Here is a 12,289-nt window from a genome sequence, read left to right as displayed (position 1 = left end):
CTGTCCCACAGTGCCCTCTGGCGACCAGATGATGTCATACATGATTTGTTCTTAAATTCAAGAATAAAACGTCTAATAATCAAAGATTCAGCCAGGGTCAACCTTGGACAAAGTAGATTAAGTCTGTTTTCCAGCCATTCCCTGCTCCAGCCTCATGACTTCACACTCCTCATGTCTGCAGGAGACAAAGCATGGTTTTGGGCATCAGGCTGACGGGAGATCAGGCGCCAGCCACGCCGCTTTGAGATGTCAGTGAGTGGGACTCACAGAGCAGCAGCCCCTGCTGGAGCTCCCCAGAGTTTCTGCCTCTGAGCATCCCTGCTAACAGCCAGAGCCGGGTTTCGGCACTGCACTGACAGTCATTCAACCATGCCAGCCAAACTCTGCAAGACATTCAGATAATCACCTAATCGCCATTAATGCTTGCTTACTCCCTTTCATTGATTTAGTATTTAGGGTTTTTTTCTTAATATGTATAATTTTTACCTTAACAAAAGAAAAAAACTCAATCTTGAGACTCACCCAGAACAATAAAATTCCTTAGTAGAATCTTTATGACCTTAGTCAAAGAGGTGAGACCTTTATCCATTTACATCTTAATGGGCATCAGAGTTTTTCAGTGTTTATCAATAATATATTTTGCCTCCCCATGTGCTCATAGTTGAACAATGCTTCACTGTTCTTTGTACATTTATTTATATTGACGATTTTGTCATTATTCCAATAACAAACCTGACTGTAAAATCAATATGAGAACATGATCTTTGCATATTCCTAATATCTCTCTGTAGAAAGTTTCAAAAGAGGGAATAGTCTGATTATGTTCCACCTCAGACCTCAGGGTGTCAGACATGTATTCTCATCACTCACGACTCATACGCCACCAGTCTCCACCACTGGTCCATATGTGGGTCTCTTTGTCTTTGTTCATCTCTACATTTGTATTCATTAAATCAATTCATTACTAAAAAAGTGGTTCACAAAACTCAACAAGATCTTTGAATATCCCTAATATTATGTTATAGAATAAAAAAAAATTTTTTAAGATATTCAGATGGTGATTCAGCTGGTGGTGTTGACGGTGAACAGACTCTAGTTTCTGCTCCAACAGTGTAACAGGATGTTTCCCTTGAAACCAGGACTTTGCAAGTCATGAACTGCTTGAGGATTTTTTTTTTTTTAAAGGGAGCAGCTGTTCAAGACAGTATAATGAAAAAGCACTTTGATGTCTCCATGACTTGTAACACATACACAATGAGAAGTGGTACAAGGGTGGGGGTTCTTGTAGGTCTTCCTAGAGCAAGTGACACTTGAGCCTACTCTTAAAGTTTGAGTAGAAGTAAACCAAATGAAGAAAAGTTTACAGGCATGGGTATTCCCACAGGGGCCTGACAGGAGTAAAGCCAAAAACCCAAAGAGAGGGAAGAGTCGGCCTCGCAAATTGTTTGACTCAGGCAAGACAAGGTCAGCGGGCATCCCTCATGGTATTTTGCTAAGGAACTTGGGCTTTTGTTGTACAGAGGTTAAGTTACTAAAAGGTTTGAAGCCAAAGTGACACATGACCACATTCTGCATTACGCTAAATATTCAAATGCTCTAATGGCTGTGGAGGACAGATGTGCAGACAGGAGGAGTCAGGAAGGCAAAGGAGGTTGTTGTCTTAGTACGGCAGAGATTGGAGGGCTGTTGGAATCTTTGAGGGGGCCAAAAATCAGCACCCCTCTTCTACGATTGAGTTCTGAACCAACTGAGAAAAAAGGCAAAACGGTAAGCACACAGGGGACAAAATATTTTGATTACTGTCGGACACTAGGTAGACGATGCACCTTATATCGTGGACTGTAGTTAGCTTCTTAGTATGGAACTCCCCAAGTATTCAGATGTACCCACGAAACTACAGGCATTGCTGCACACACACACCCAGCTGCTTCGTGTCTTCATGCAGATCCCTATAAGTTACAGCAAAAAGCAGAGCATAACATATGCTCCCTGAAGGCAACTCAACCCTAAGAGGAAAAAGGAGTTGAGACAAACATGCCCAGTTTCCCTCTTCCCATATTTAATCAGATACGTCACTCCATGTCTCCTGGGGCAGAGGGAAAAGGAACAAAGAGGCCAGGTGCACTATTACACTCATTAATCTTCCTCCATGGAGAAAAAACACCAGAGGTGGAAAAGCAGCACTCCACCCTTACATTCCCATTCTTTGTTCTTCTCGCCCACTGGGCTAAAGCCATGGAGAACCAGAGCACAGTCTATGATGAAGTCTCAAATCCCAGCTATTAGGAGGGGGAGCAGGGCAGAGGAAGGATGCTGCCAGCATCTAGTGGGTAGAGGCCAGGGATGCTGCCAAACACCCTACAATGCACAGGGCAGCCCCCACGACTAGGAACTATATAGACAAAAGTGTCAATAGGGCCACGGTTGAGAAACAAACCCTTGGGATGGCCCGTTAGCTCAGGCGGTTAGAGCGCAGTGCTCCTTAACACCAAGGTTGCCGGTTTGATCCCAGCATGGGCCATGGAGCTGCGCCCTCCACAATTAGACTGAAGACAAATATTTGACTTGGAACTGGTGGGTCCTGGAAAAACACAGTTCCCTAACAAAATTTCTTAAAAAACAAACAAACAAGAAACACCCTTTTAGAATAGTACCTACTCTAAATGAATTGCGATATAAGACAAAAGTATAAGCAGATGAGATAATCATACCCTGCTCTTTATTACTGTCAAAGACTAGATTAAGAGACAGTTTCTCTGGAGGCAAGTCGACTTCCGACTACTGAACCTCAGAAGTCAACTCAGCCACCTGGCCACAGACTAGAGAACCGCAGCCCTCCCGGAGTGAGGTCGGCTCCTCTACCGCTCACAGCACATTAAAACTAAGACCATGTGCTTCTGCAGGCTACGAACTCCTAAGAGGAAAAAAGTAAGAGCTGAGCATGACCACCCCGCTGGCGTAGGACTGCGAGTGAAAAGGTGGAAAGGGGATGACATAACATCATTTAACCTCCCTCCAAAAGGAAAGAAAACATGGGGGGAAAGCATTCCCCGCAATCAGGGTCAGAAGCAGTGGGGTGGGGCAACAGGCTCCAGGCTCCTGAGAACCAGCTGTTAAACCTTTAGGAAGTTTGCAAGCTGGCTGTGAAACCCCTGGCAGCTTGAAGTCAGCCAAGGTAGGAGGATTTACACCATGAAAATGAAAAAACACCACAAATTTGTGCTTTGTTTTTTAGAAAATAAAGTTGGGTCCTTTTGTCATGTGGAAACACTAAAATGAAAGATGGATTCAAGATTCAAATGAAACAAAGAAAACATAAAGTAACCAAAAAACTTAAAATCAGAGCAAAGAAGGTCTTTATAATCCATGTGTACCATAGACAAAAACCATAAAGGACAAGACAAACATATGACTACATAAAAATATTTCATTTATGTCAAAAAAAAGTACCCCTAACAGGCAAACTACAAACTGGGGGATTTACCTGCAAAATACATGACTACGAGTAACCGATTAAGAATTCTTACAAATTAGTAAAAACCAAGACAAGCATCTCAATGGTAAACACGTCATATAAGCAATTCACAAAATACAAAATGAGTTCACAAATGATACAGAAAATTTTTGCCTATCACAGTGGCATGGAGAGAAGACAGAATATAGCGAATGGCAGTAAGTACTCTGTAATGGTGGTAACTGCTGGCACAAGTGTATGTTGGTACAAACTTTGTGTTGGCAACATGACAATCTATACCCTTTCACCTTACACATTTCTGTATTCTAAGAAAAATGAAAATGTATAAAGATTTAAACTACTATGGCCAATAATAAGAATAGGCTAAGTTATGCTAAATCCATTAACTGAAATACTATGCACACATTAACGTTGCTGAAATATCTGACATAGAAAGATGTTCGCCATTTAAATTCAAAAAAAGTCATAAATGGAGGCTACAAAACAGTATATTCAGGGTGAACAAGTTTTTGTAAAAATGTGTACTGTGAGGGTACAGAGAACATCTACGAGAATATACAGCAAAGTATATTTTCCGTTTTACTAATCTATACTTCCACAATGTGCATATACTTACTACCCGTGTATTTTGCTTATTTGTTTTTAATAGGAGTTAACAGAGTTTGAGTTCAGGAGAAAAACGCTCATTTCAAAGCATCATAGTTTGAACTGAATTATGTAAGTAATCATTTCAGGCTTTTTAAATGTACCTGTCCAAATTCAAAGTCTGTCATTTTGTTTAAAATAATTTTTGAGAATCAAATGGTCATGTAAATGAGGAAGCAAACAGGCATAAAATGACAAGAAAGCAATTGACAAAACAACTGCAAGCTTTGTTGCACTGGCTATTGCAATATAATAAATAAAATGACAATTAACCAAAAACACCTTTATTTTAGTCTTCAAAGAACAAACTGTTCTTTTCTCTAAGATAATCATGATTAACTTACAAAAATGGCATTTACAATGTCTCTTCAAAGCATTCCCCTTTAACGGGAAACTTAGCTTCACAGAGTCCAAACATTGAAAGGTTTAAAACAAATTTTACATTGTGTTGTCATTATAAGACAAAACAGAATCTAGCGTAAGTCAAGGAAATCCATTCATACTTCAGGTCCTTCTCCTCCAGGAACCAGCTGCAAAGGAGGAAAACATTTAGTGACACCACCACTTCATCATCTAAAAAGACCTACTGAGAGTGCCTGGTTGACACTTTGCTCTCTGCCTCTCCCTCACATTCCCATTTTCTCCATGGCACCGCTCTTTACAATTCCAACATCATCATTTAATATTTAGTGCCTCAACAATAATTCTTAGTAAAAGATTTAAAAAGCACAGGCAAACTTACAAGCTGTGATCAAAAAATACAGTGAATGTTTAAATAAAAAAAATTTATTACAGTATAAGACACATTGCCATTAATTCCCCTCAAAATACTCCCTCGCGCTTCAAACACTTATCCCATCGTTCTTGTCACTTTCTGAAGCAGTTCTGGAAGTCCTCTTTCGTAAGTGTCTTTAGTTGCACCATCGTGGCTGCCTCAATGTCTTAAATGGATTCAAATGTTTACCTTTCATGGTCATTTTGACTTTGGGGAAGAGCCAGAAGTCACATGGTGCTAGATCCAGTGAATAAGGCAAATAAAGATGCACCGTAATGTTTTTGACAGAAATTGCCGTATACCAGAAATGAAATGTGACATGGAGCCTTTCCATTGTGATCACAAAATATGGTGAATGCTGCTGCCGAGTGCCATACAACGGAAAGGTAGGGATTTTCAATAGGGGATGGCGCAACAAACCTTAGTAACAGTGTGTGACAAGTTTCAAGTTGCTCGGTGCAGTCAGTCAGGTGTGAGCTACGGTTGAGAGAAGGTGTGTTTTAAAGTGTGCCATAAATCATCCTCCATCATAACAACTCCATGTCACACATTGCTTCTGGTACAGCAATTTCTGTCAAATAAAAACATTGCAGTGTGTCCTTATCCACCTTATTCACCGATCTGGCACCGTGCAACTTATGGCTCTTCCCCGAAGTCAAAATGATCATGAAAGGAAAATGTTTTGAATTGATTCAAGACATCGAGGCAGCCACAACAGCACAACTAAAGACACTCGTGAAAGAGGACTTCCAGCACTGCTTCAGAAAGTGCCAAGAATAATGGGATAAGTGCGTTCAAAGCAAGGGGGAGTATTTTGAGGGGGATTAATGGCAATGTGTCTTTTACTGTAACAAAATTTTTTTTTATTTAAACATTCACCATATTGTTTGATCATACCTCGTATCTTGAGGCCTAGTGTCATCTTCAACAGCTCAGCTTTGACCACTAGAGCATTCCTTTCCCATCTTAAGCACCACTGGGCCATGAACATTGAGTCAAGCAAATTAGGTCTGTAATCCCTGCCCCACAAAAATGGTCTAACATCAAAATAAAACAGCTTTACTGTGTCTTACCATTGTTATATTATTTCCATTTAGCAAAATCTGGTCTAATTTAGTAATCCTTCTTCCTTCTGGTGTTATTTCACTAAATGAAGAGATAAAAATGAGTCAGGATAAACACAGATAAGCAAAGCCAACATTCTGATCCCTAAAAAGGTTATTATTGTATATAAATGAATATGAGGTCACACAATTATATCAACAGTTTTCAGAGACAAAGTTTATCCACTGATGATGTACATTCTTCCCTAAAAGTGACGGAATGTACTGGGTGGTCTAAGATCCACATCCACTAGGACTGACCTTCATAAAAGAAACTGAAACTTGCCAAGGAGATCAAATAGGAAATAAAATGTTTACTCTTCTCACTCTTTTTACTATTACTTACTACTGATTCCTATACATTAAACCAATCTGTAATCAATTCAATTCTGAAAGCAGAGATACTGGCTGTGATTTTTATAATTAATATAAATGAGCCATCATTTACATTTTATCTTATACATATATTGCAAAGCAATTAATTTAATTAAAAGCAGTAAATGCTTTTACTATCAGTTCCTTGATTTGATCTGAGCCCTAAGATTCCTGGCTGTTTTTAATGTCTTTTACCTTAAAGCTTTGTCTCTACTAATTTCCTAACAACATAGTACAATTACATTAAGGTAATAACCTTCCAATTCAATTTTACTAGCTTAGCGTCAATAGATAAAATTTCTATCTTTAAGGTAATTCCAACAGAATAATGGTTTCTAATACATCGTTTTACTGACTCAATAGTACTAAAATTGGCTTACATTTTTACTCCCCCACCCCCCGGGCAATTCTTTAATTTTTAATACTCACAACTCAGTGACATCTTCCAGTACCATATCTGAAATTTGGTGTTAAGAAAATGAATATATCAGGTTAAATTTACTCTGGCTTCTTCTTTTGTTCAGTTTTAATGGTAACATTTAACACAAATGGCTCAAATTCAAAATGCTTCTGATTGGCAGGAACTTTATCTTCTTTCAGTACACATACGACTTACAATAATATCACAACTTTCCTGAGAACACATTGTTTTATTATAATAATCAGTAAGTACTGACTATAGTTCTTACTTCTGTTCTTAAATTATGAAGAAAAACCCATACCACCACCATCTTTTCAAAGGATACTGACAAAGTCATCAAATCCTAGAAGCGTGCCAACAATTTCCTTATCACTCTTCATCACAATGTGAATTCTTGATCCTATACATTTGTCCACAAGCTCTACGGATATATTTTTTTTTAAAAAATGGAAAAAGGGGGAGAGAGAAAAGATTATTTTACCCATTCATTTCTTCAACAAATATTTGCATGCCCATGGCACTTATTACTTGTATATGGTGAAAGATAAACCAGAAAAAGCATTCATTCAAAAACTCTAGATCTTATACTACATATCTCTGTTCAATCATTACATTAAAAGAAAAAATTTCCCTGTTCTCCACTTCTTTTCCCTTTGTAGCAATTTATCATGGCTGTGGTTTTATATTATTTTAGATGATCTGATTAACATAGTCCTCCGGAAGACTCTAAGCTCCATGAATGTCGAAACTGTGGTTGTTTTTGCTTATCACTGTATCCCAACGGACAGTGGTTGTCACATGTTGAGCATTCAAAAAGAGTTTGTCAAACGAAGGGAAAATTTTCAATCACAGCCACATCCACTAACTCACTCACTCTTCAGTTACAAAATACTAGGAAGAGAAAGGCGTAACCGTCTTCACCGGAGATTCCTTCTTGTGACGACCCCTCTCACCCTAAGAAGTCTATCCTCTGTACCCTGATAGCGGCCGACTTATTATTTGGTATGATGGTTATTTATCCAGTATCCTATGTCCTCCATTGGTTTGTGTGCTAGTATCTGAAGGCAACGGCCGTGATTTAAACTTGTTGAATAGCGCCGATGCTCAGTTTGTTGAATGAATGAATGACAAGTAGAGCTAGTTTCTAGATTCCTCTTTTAAGGCTCATTCCAGACCGCGGTGCTTCTCTTAAAAACCCGCCAGATATGTGAGAGTAATCTGGGGGCCTTAAGCGCCAGGCTGAGTGGGGCTGCTTCCCAGGAACGCACAGAGAACGCCTAACAAAGGCGGCTGGCGACGCAGTCACGAAGTGTGGACCTTTCCCGGTGACGGTTTGGTTTGGGGAGTCACAAGTCCCTGTCTAAAGGACCCCTGCCACGCTGAAGAGGCTTGGGCGGCCTAGGACCGCAAACGTGGAGCCTCGATGCAAGCCGCGGGGGACGGAAGCAGTCGGCCCGATACATTTTCCTAACCCTCGGCGAGGGGCTGCCTCGACCGGAGACCCTCGGCCCCCAACCCTAAACTTCGGCTCCCCGCCCCCGCTTCCCACAGGACAATTACCTAGAGGCAGCAGCTGCGACGGGTTAGTGGTAGCGTTAGCCGCCATGGCTACACCGGAAGTAGCCTGCGTCCATCGACGTTCAGACGGCGAATTTGAAAGAGCGCGCTTCCGCTCCTCCCCCCCCCGCCCTCAGCCCGGGCAGGCTCGACCAATCTGAGGCCGAGCAAGCGATCGAGCCAGTCTTCCTGGATCGCGCGGAGCGCCTTTATTCCAGGGCAGTGAGATCCCGGGAAATATTTCTGTCCAGTGAACATTCTGTGGCCTCAACAGGTATCCACTCTCCCTTCGAAGTTTCCCAAAGACGTTAAAGATATCCAGCCTTGTGAATAAATTCCTTCTCTAACCTGAAAGATTTTGCAAAATAGGGAAAACTTTGAGTGGTCTTATTTTCTTCCCATATAAAGTTGCGTCTCATTTCAAGCCAGGATCTTTTTTCAAGACCAGTATAAATCAATCTGTTTTTCCCGCCACCAATTCACTGTGTTAAGGTAGATTAAGAAATCTACCCCTTCTTTTAAAAGTCCCATAGATTGGAAATCCACAACCAGCATTTTTTGTAAACTTTTCTAGAATGAGGATTTAAAGATGTTTTCTTTTTCTTTTTATTTCTATTTCTTTTCTACGACATTTAATTCATCTTTTTTAATCTTGTTATATCTGCGAGTCTAATTTTGTTAAATTGTATTCACCATTTCTTAACACATCATCTAATAGGCAACCACCAGATGTCACTATGTTAACGTCATCACACTTAAGAAACCTTAATGCTTTTGCGATTGTTTTGAATAGAAAGCAAAAATATTCTCTGCCTTAATCTATTTTATATTCGTATCCTAGAAACTTAAAGCTAAAGAGGAAACAGGAGGAGCCAGAAAGAACATCATTCATTCACTGAATAAATATGTGTTAGTTGCACACTATTTGTCTGGCATTTTGCTGAGTATAAAACTACAGAAATACAAGGTCTTCTGCCCTTGTCGGAGCTTAAGGATGAATGGGGGAGAAAGACAAATAACAGACATGTACAAGGCACATGAAATTTAATATATAAAGCACAAAGATCTCTTAGCTTCAGGAATCCTAGAGAAGTAGGTATGATTTACCGCAAACATCAGTGAGAAGGTTCAGAAGCCCTTACAGTTGGGCCCTTGAGTTCAAAGCTCTAGGATTCAGCCTCCTAAATCCCAAGCCAATCCTGGCTTTATGCATTTTGTCAATATTAAGCCCCTGTTATGTGCCAGGAAACTTACACTTACTCCTAATCTTTATGACTAGCTTTGAGAGGTTAAATAATCTGTCCACTGGCCACACAGATAGCTTGGGAAGCTTCACAAAGAAATTGACCGGAGTCTAGTCTTGGTGGATGAATAAGAATTAGATAAGCAGAAAAGGGGCGGGAGCAGCATTCCAAGTAGAGAGACTACTGTGTGCAATTGGCATGTGTTCACCTCCAAACATCTCTTGCTGCTTTAATTTAAATCTTACATACTTCCTCCAAGTTTGGCATAAAACTCTTCCCTTCCTAAATGTTTACCTGAATAGCCCCAGTCCTTAGTGATTTTGTTTTCTTGCACTTAGGATACTCTGCACCCAAATTCTGAGAAATCCTGCTCAAATATGACCACCTCTGTGAAACCTCTGATTTTGCAGTATTAGTGGGTTATTTCATTATCCCGTAAATATGTTAATAGCTGTCAGAATGTCTTCTCTTATGATTATCCAGGGGGTTATCACCCTCACAAAAAAACTGTGAGTTCCTCAAATTCAAGAATTTAGAGGGATGATCAGTTGGCTCAGGTCGTTAGAGCACAGGGTGCATTGCATGAACCAAGGATGCTGGTTCGATCCCCACATGGGCCACTGAGCTGCCCTCCACAACTAGATTGAAACAACTACTGGACTTGGAGCTGATGGGTCCTGGAGAAACACACTGTTCCCCAATTAAATTTATAAAATAAAACAAGAAAGAATTTGGGGAAGCAGTATAGTGATTAAATCCAGTAGTTCTTAAGTTAAATTACTTTGGTTCAAATCTCATCCCCACCACAGTTTCTTCTAGTCATTTGGTCTTGGGCAAGTTATATAATCTTTCTAAGTCTCAATTTACTCATTGGAAAAAACAAGAATAATAGTATCTACTTACAGGATTGTTGTGAAGATTAAATGAGATAATGCATGAAAAGTACTTAGCAGAAGACTAGCACGCAGTGCTTATTTATTAAATGTGAGCTATTATTGCTTAGCTTTATTTCGTAATATTTAACATGATGCTTGGTTTAGGGTAGGTGCTACAAGAGGTAGCATTGCTAGCTGATTTCACATTTATTTTTATAGCTAGATATAAGCCACTTTAAGGCAGCAATTTCTTTTTCTTTTCTTTTTTTAGTGTACTGTGCCTACCCCACACAGTTTCAGGTGTACCGTATGGTCTAAGAACGTTCTTCAAATTGATTCTCAGTATTTCATTCATACCCATTAACATCCTCCTTAATCTTCATGATTCTAAAGACAAAGCAAAGCCAAATTTGTTTGTGAAGCCCTTTTCTTTTCCTGCTTTTTCTTTTCTATCTCCACTCTTGTTTTATTTTCACCATACCATAATGAGAGCAGGGACCAAATTTAAGGTATTGTTGCTACTTGACAGAGTTTAAAATTCAGAAAATATGCTTTGCGAAAGTAAATACTTTGTTTTCTATTTCAAGAACAAAATGAATATTAGCAATTTTTAACACTATTGAAAAACAAAGTCTCTTTATACAGTAGTAACTGCATACCTGTTGTTTTGCTTTTCATGGTTTCAGTTACCCTTGGTCAACCATGGTCTGAAATATTAAATGGAAAATTCCAGAAATAAACAATTCATAACTTTTAAATTGCACGTCATTCTGAGTAGTGTGATGAAGTCTCCCGCCATCCCTCTCATCCCATTCCATCCCTCGTGGGGTGTGACTCATCCCTTTGTCCAGCATCTTCACGCTGCACACACTCCAGGCCTATTAGTCATCTAGTGGCCCTGTTGGTGAGCAGATCGGCTGTCCTGGTATCACAGTGATTGTGTTCATGTAACCCTTATTTTACTTAATAGCCCTCAAAGAGCAAGAGTTGTGATCTGGCTATTTGGATACACCAAAGAGAAGCCATAAAGTGTGTCCTTTACGTGAAAAAGTGAACGTTCTCGACTTAATTTAGGAAAGAAAAAAAGTATATATAGGCTTCAGTGCTATCAGAGGTTTCAGGCATCCACTGGGGGTCTTGGAACTATCCTCTTTGGGTAAGCGGGGAAGGGGGAGCTACTATACTCTGAAAAAGGAGATAAACTTCATTTATGCAAAAGAGTTAATGGAGATTGCAGGAAGGGAGTGGTTTTATTTATCATGCTGTTTCCTGAGGCAAGATACAAAAAGAAACAGCAGGCCAATTCCAGATGGACAGATCATTTCTAATGAACCTGAAAACATGTCATAGGTCAGTCCCCAGGGTTTTTTCTCCCCCTTAGCTCTTACTTACAGAGCACATGTAAAACAGAATTTACCTTCATCATAAAATATGTGTAACTAAAAGAGGCTCTTCAATATACAGAGGGTGCCAAAAACATGTATACAAATTTTAAGAAAGGAAAAAACTGTATTAAAACTACGCTGATGGCAGCCACTTTGAGCACCTCTTGTAATTGCAGAAGTCAAAGGGGGCTTGTATTCATCTTTTGTTATTGGTATATATTGAGTATTATCATTTTAATACAATTTTTTTCCTTTCTTAAAATATGTATGTGTATATATATATATATATATATATGTATGTATGTATATATTTGGCACTTTCTGTATTATATGTTCAGAAAAGCATTTCTAACTCTTTTCCTGGAGATAAATATCATAAAAATACAAGCAAAAGTTTCCTTTCAAAAGAATGTTCAGAAAGTATTCCATTATCT

At 39.3% G+C, this 12,289-nt stretch overlaps 1 protein-coding gene across 1 annotated transcript; it reads right to left on the bottom strand.

The window, feature by feature from the left end:
• Positions 1-3,339: 3,339 nt before the first annotated feature.
• On the bottom strand, positions 3,340-8,464 carry LSM5 (LSM5 homolog, U6 small nuclear RNA and mRNA degradation associated). The gene is made up of 5 exons (XM_019628810.1): positions 8,355-8,464; positions 7,120-7,215; positions 6,803-6,830; positions 5,969-6,041; positions 3,340-4,650 (listed from the first exon to the last, which is right to left on the bottom strand). The coding sequence occupies exons 1-5, from the start codon at positions 8,398-8,400 to the stop codon at positions 4,618-4,620; spliced, it is 276 nt and encodes a 91-aa protein (XP_019484355.1). The 5' UTR covers positions 8,401-8,464; the 3' UTR covers positions 3,340-4,617.
• Positions 8,465-12,289: the final 3,825 nt, after the last annotated feature.

The sequence above is a fragment of the Hipposideros armiger genome, unplaced genomic scaffold (assembly GCF_001890085.2).
Source record: "Hipposideros armiger isolate ML-2016 unplaced genomic scaffold, ASM189008v1 scaffold_809, whole genome shotgun sequence".
Taxonomy (NCBI): Eukaryota; Metazoa; Chordata; class Mammalia; order Chiroptera; family Hipposideridae; genus Hipposideros; species Hipposideros armiger.
This window is presented reverse-complemented; position numbering and strand designations above follow the sequence as displayed.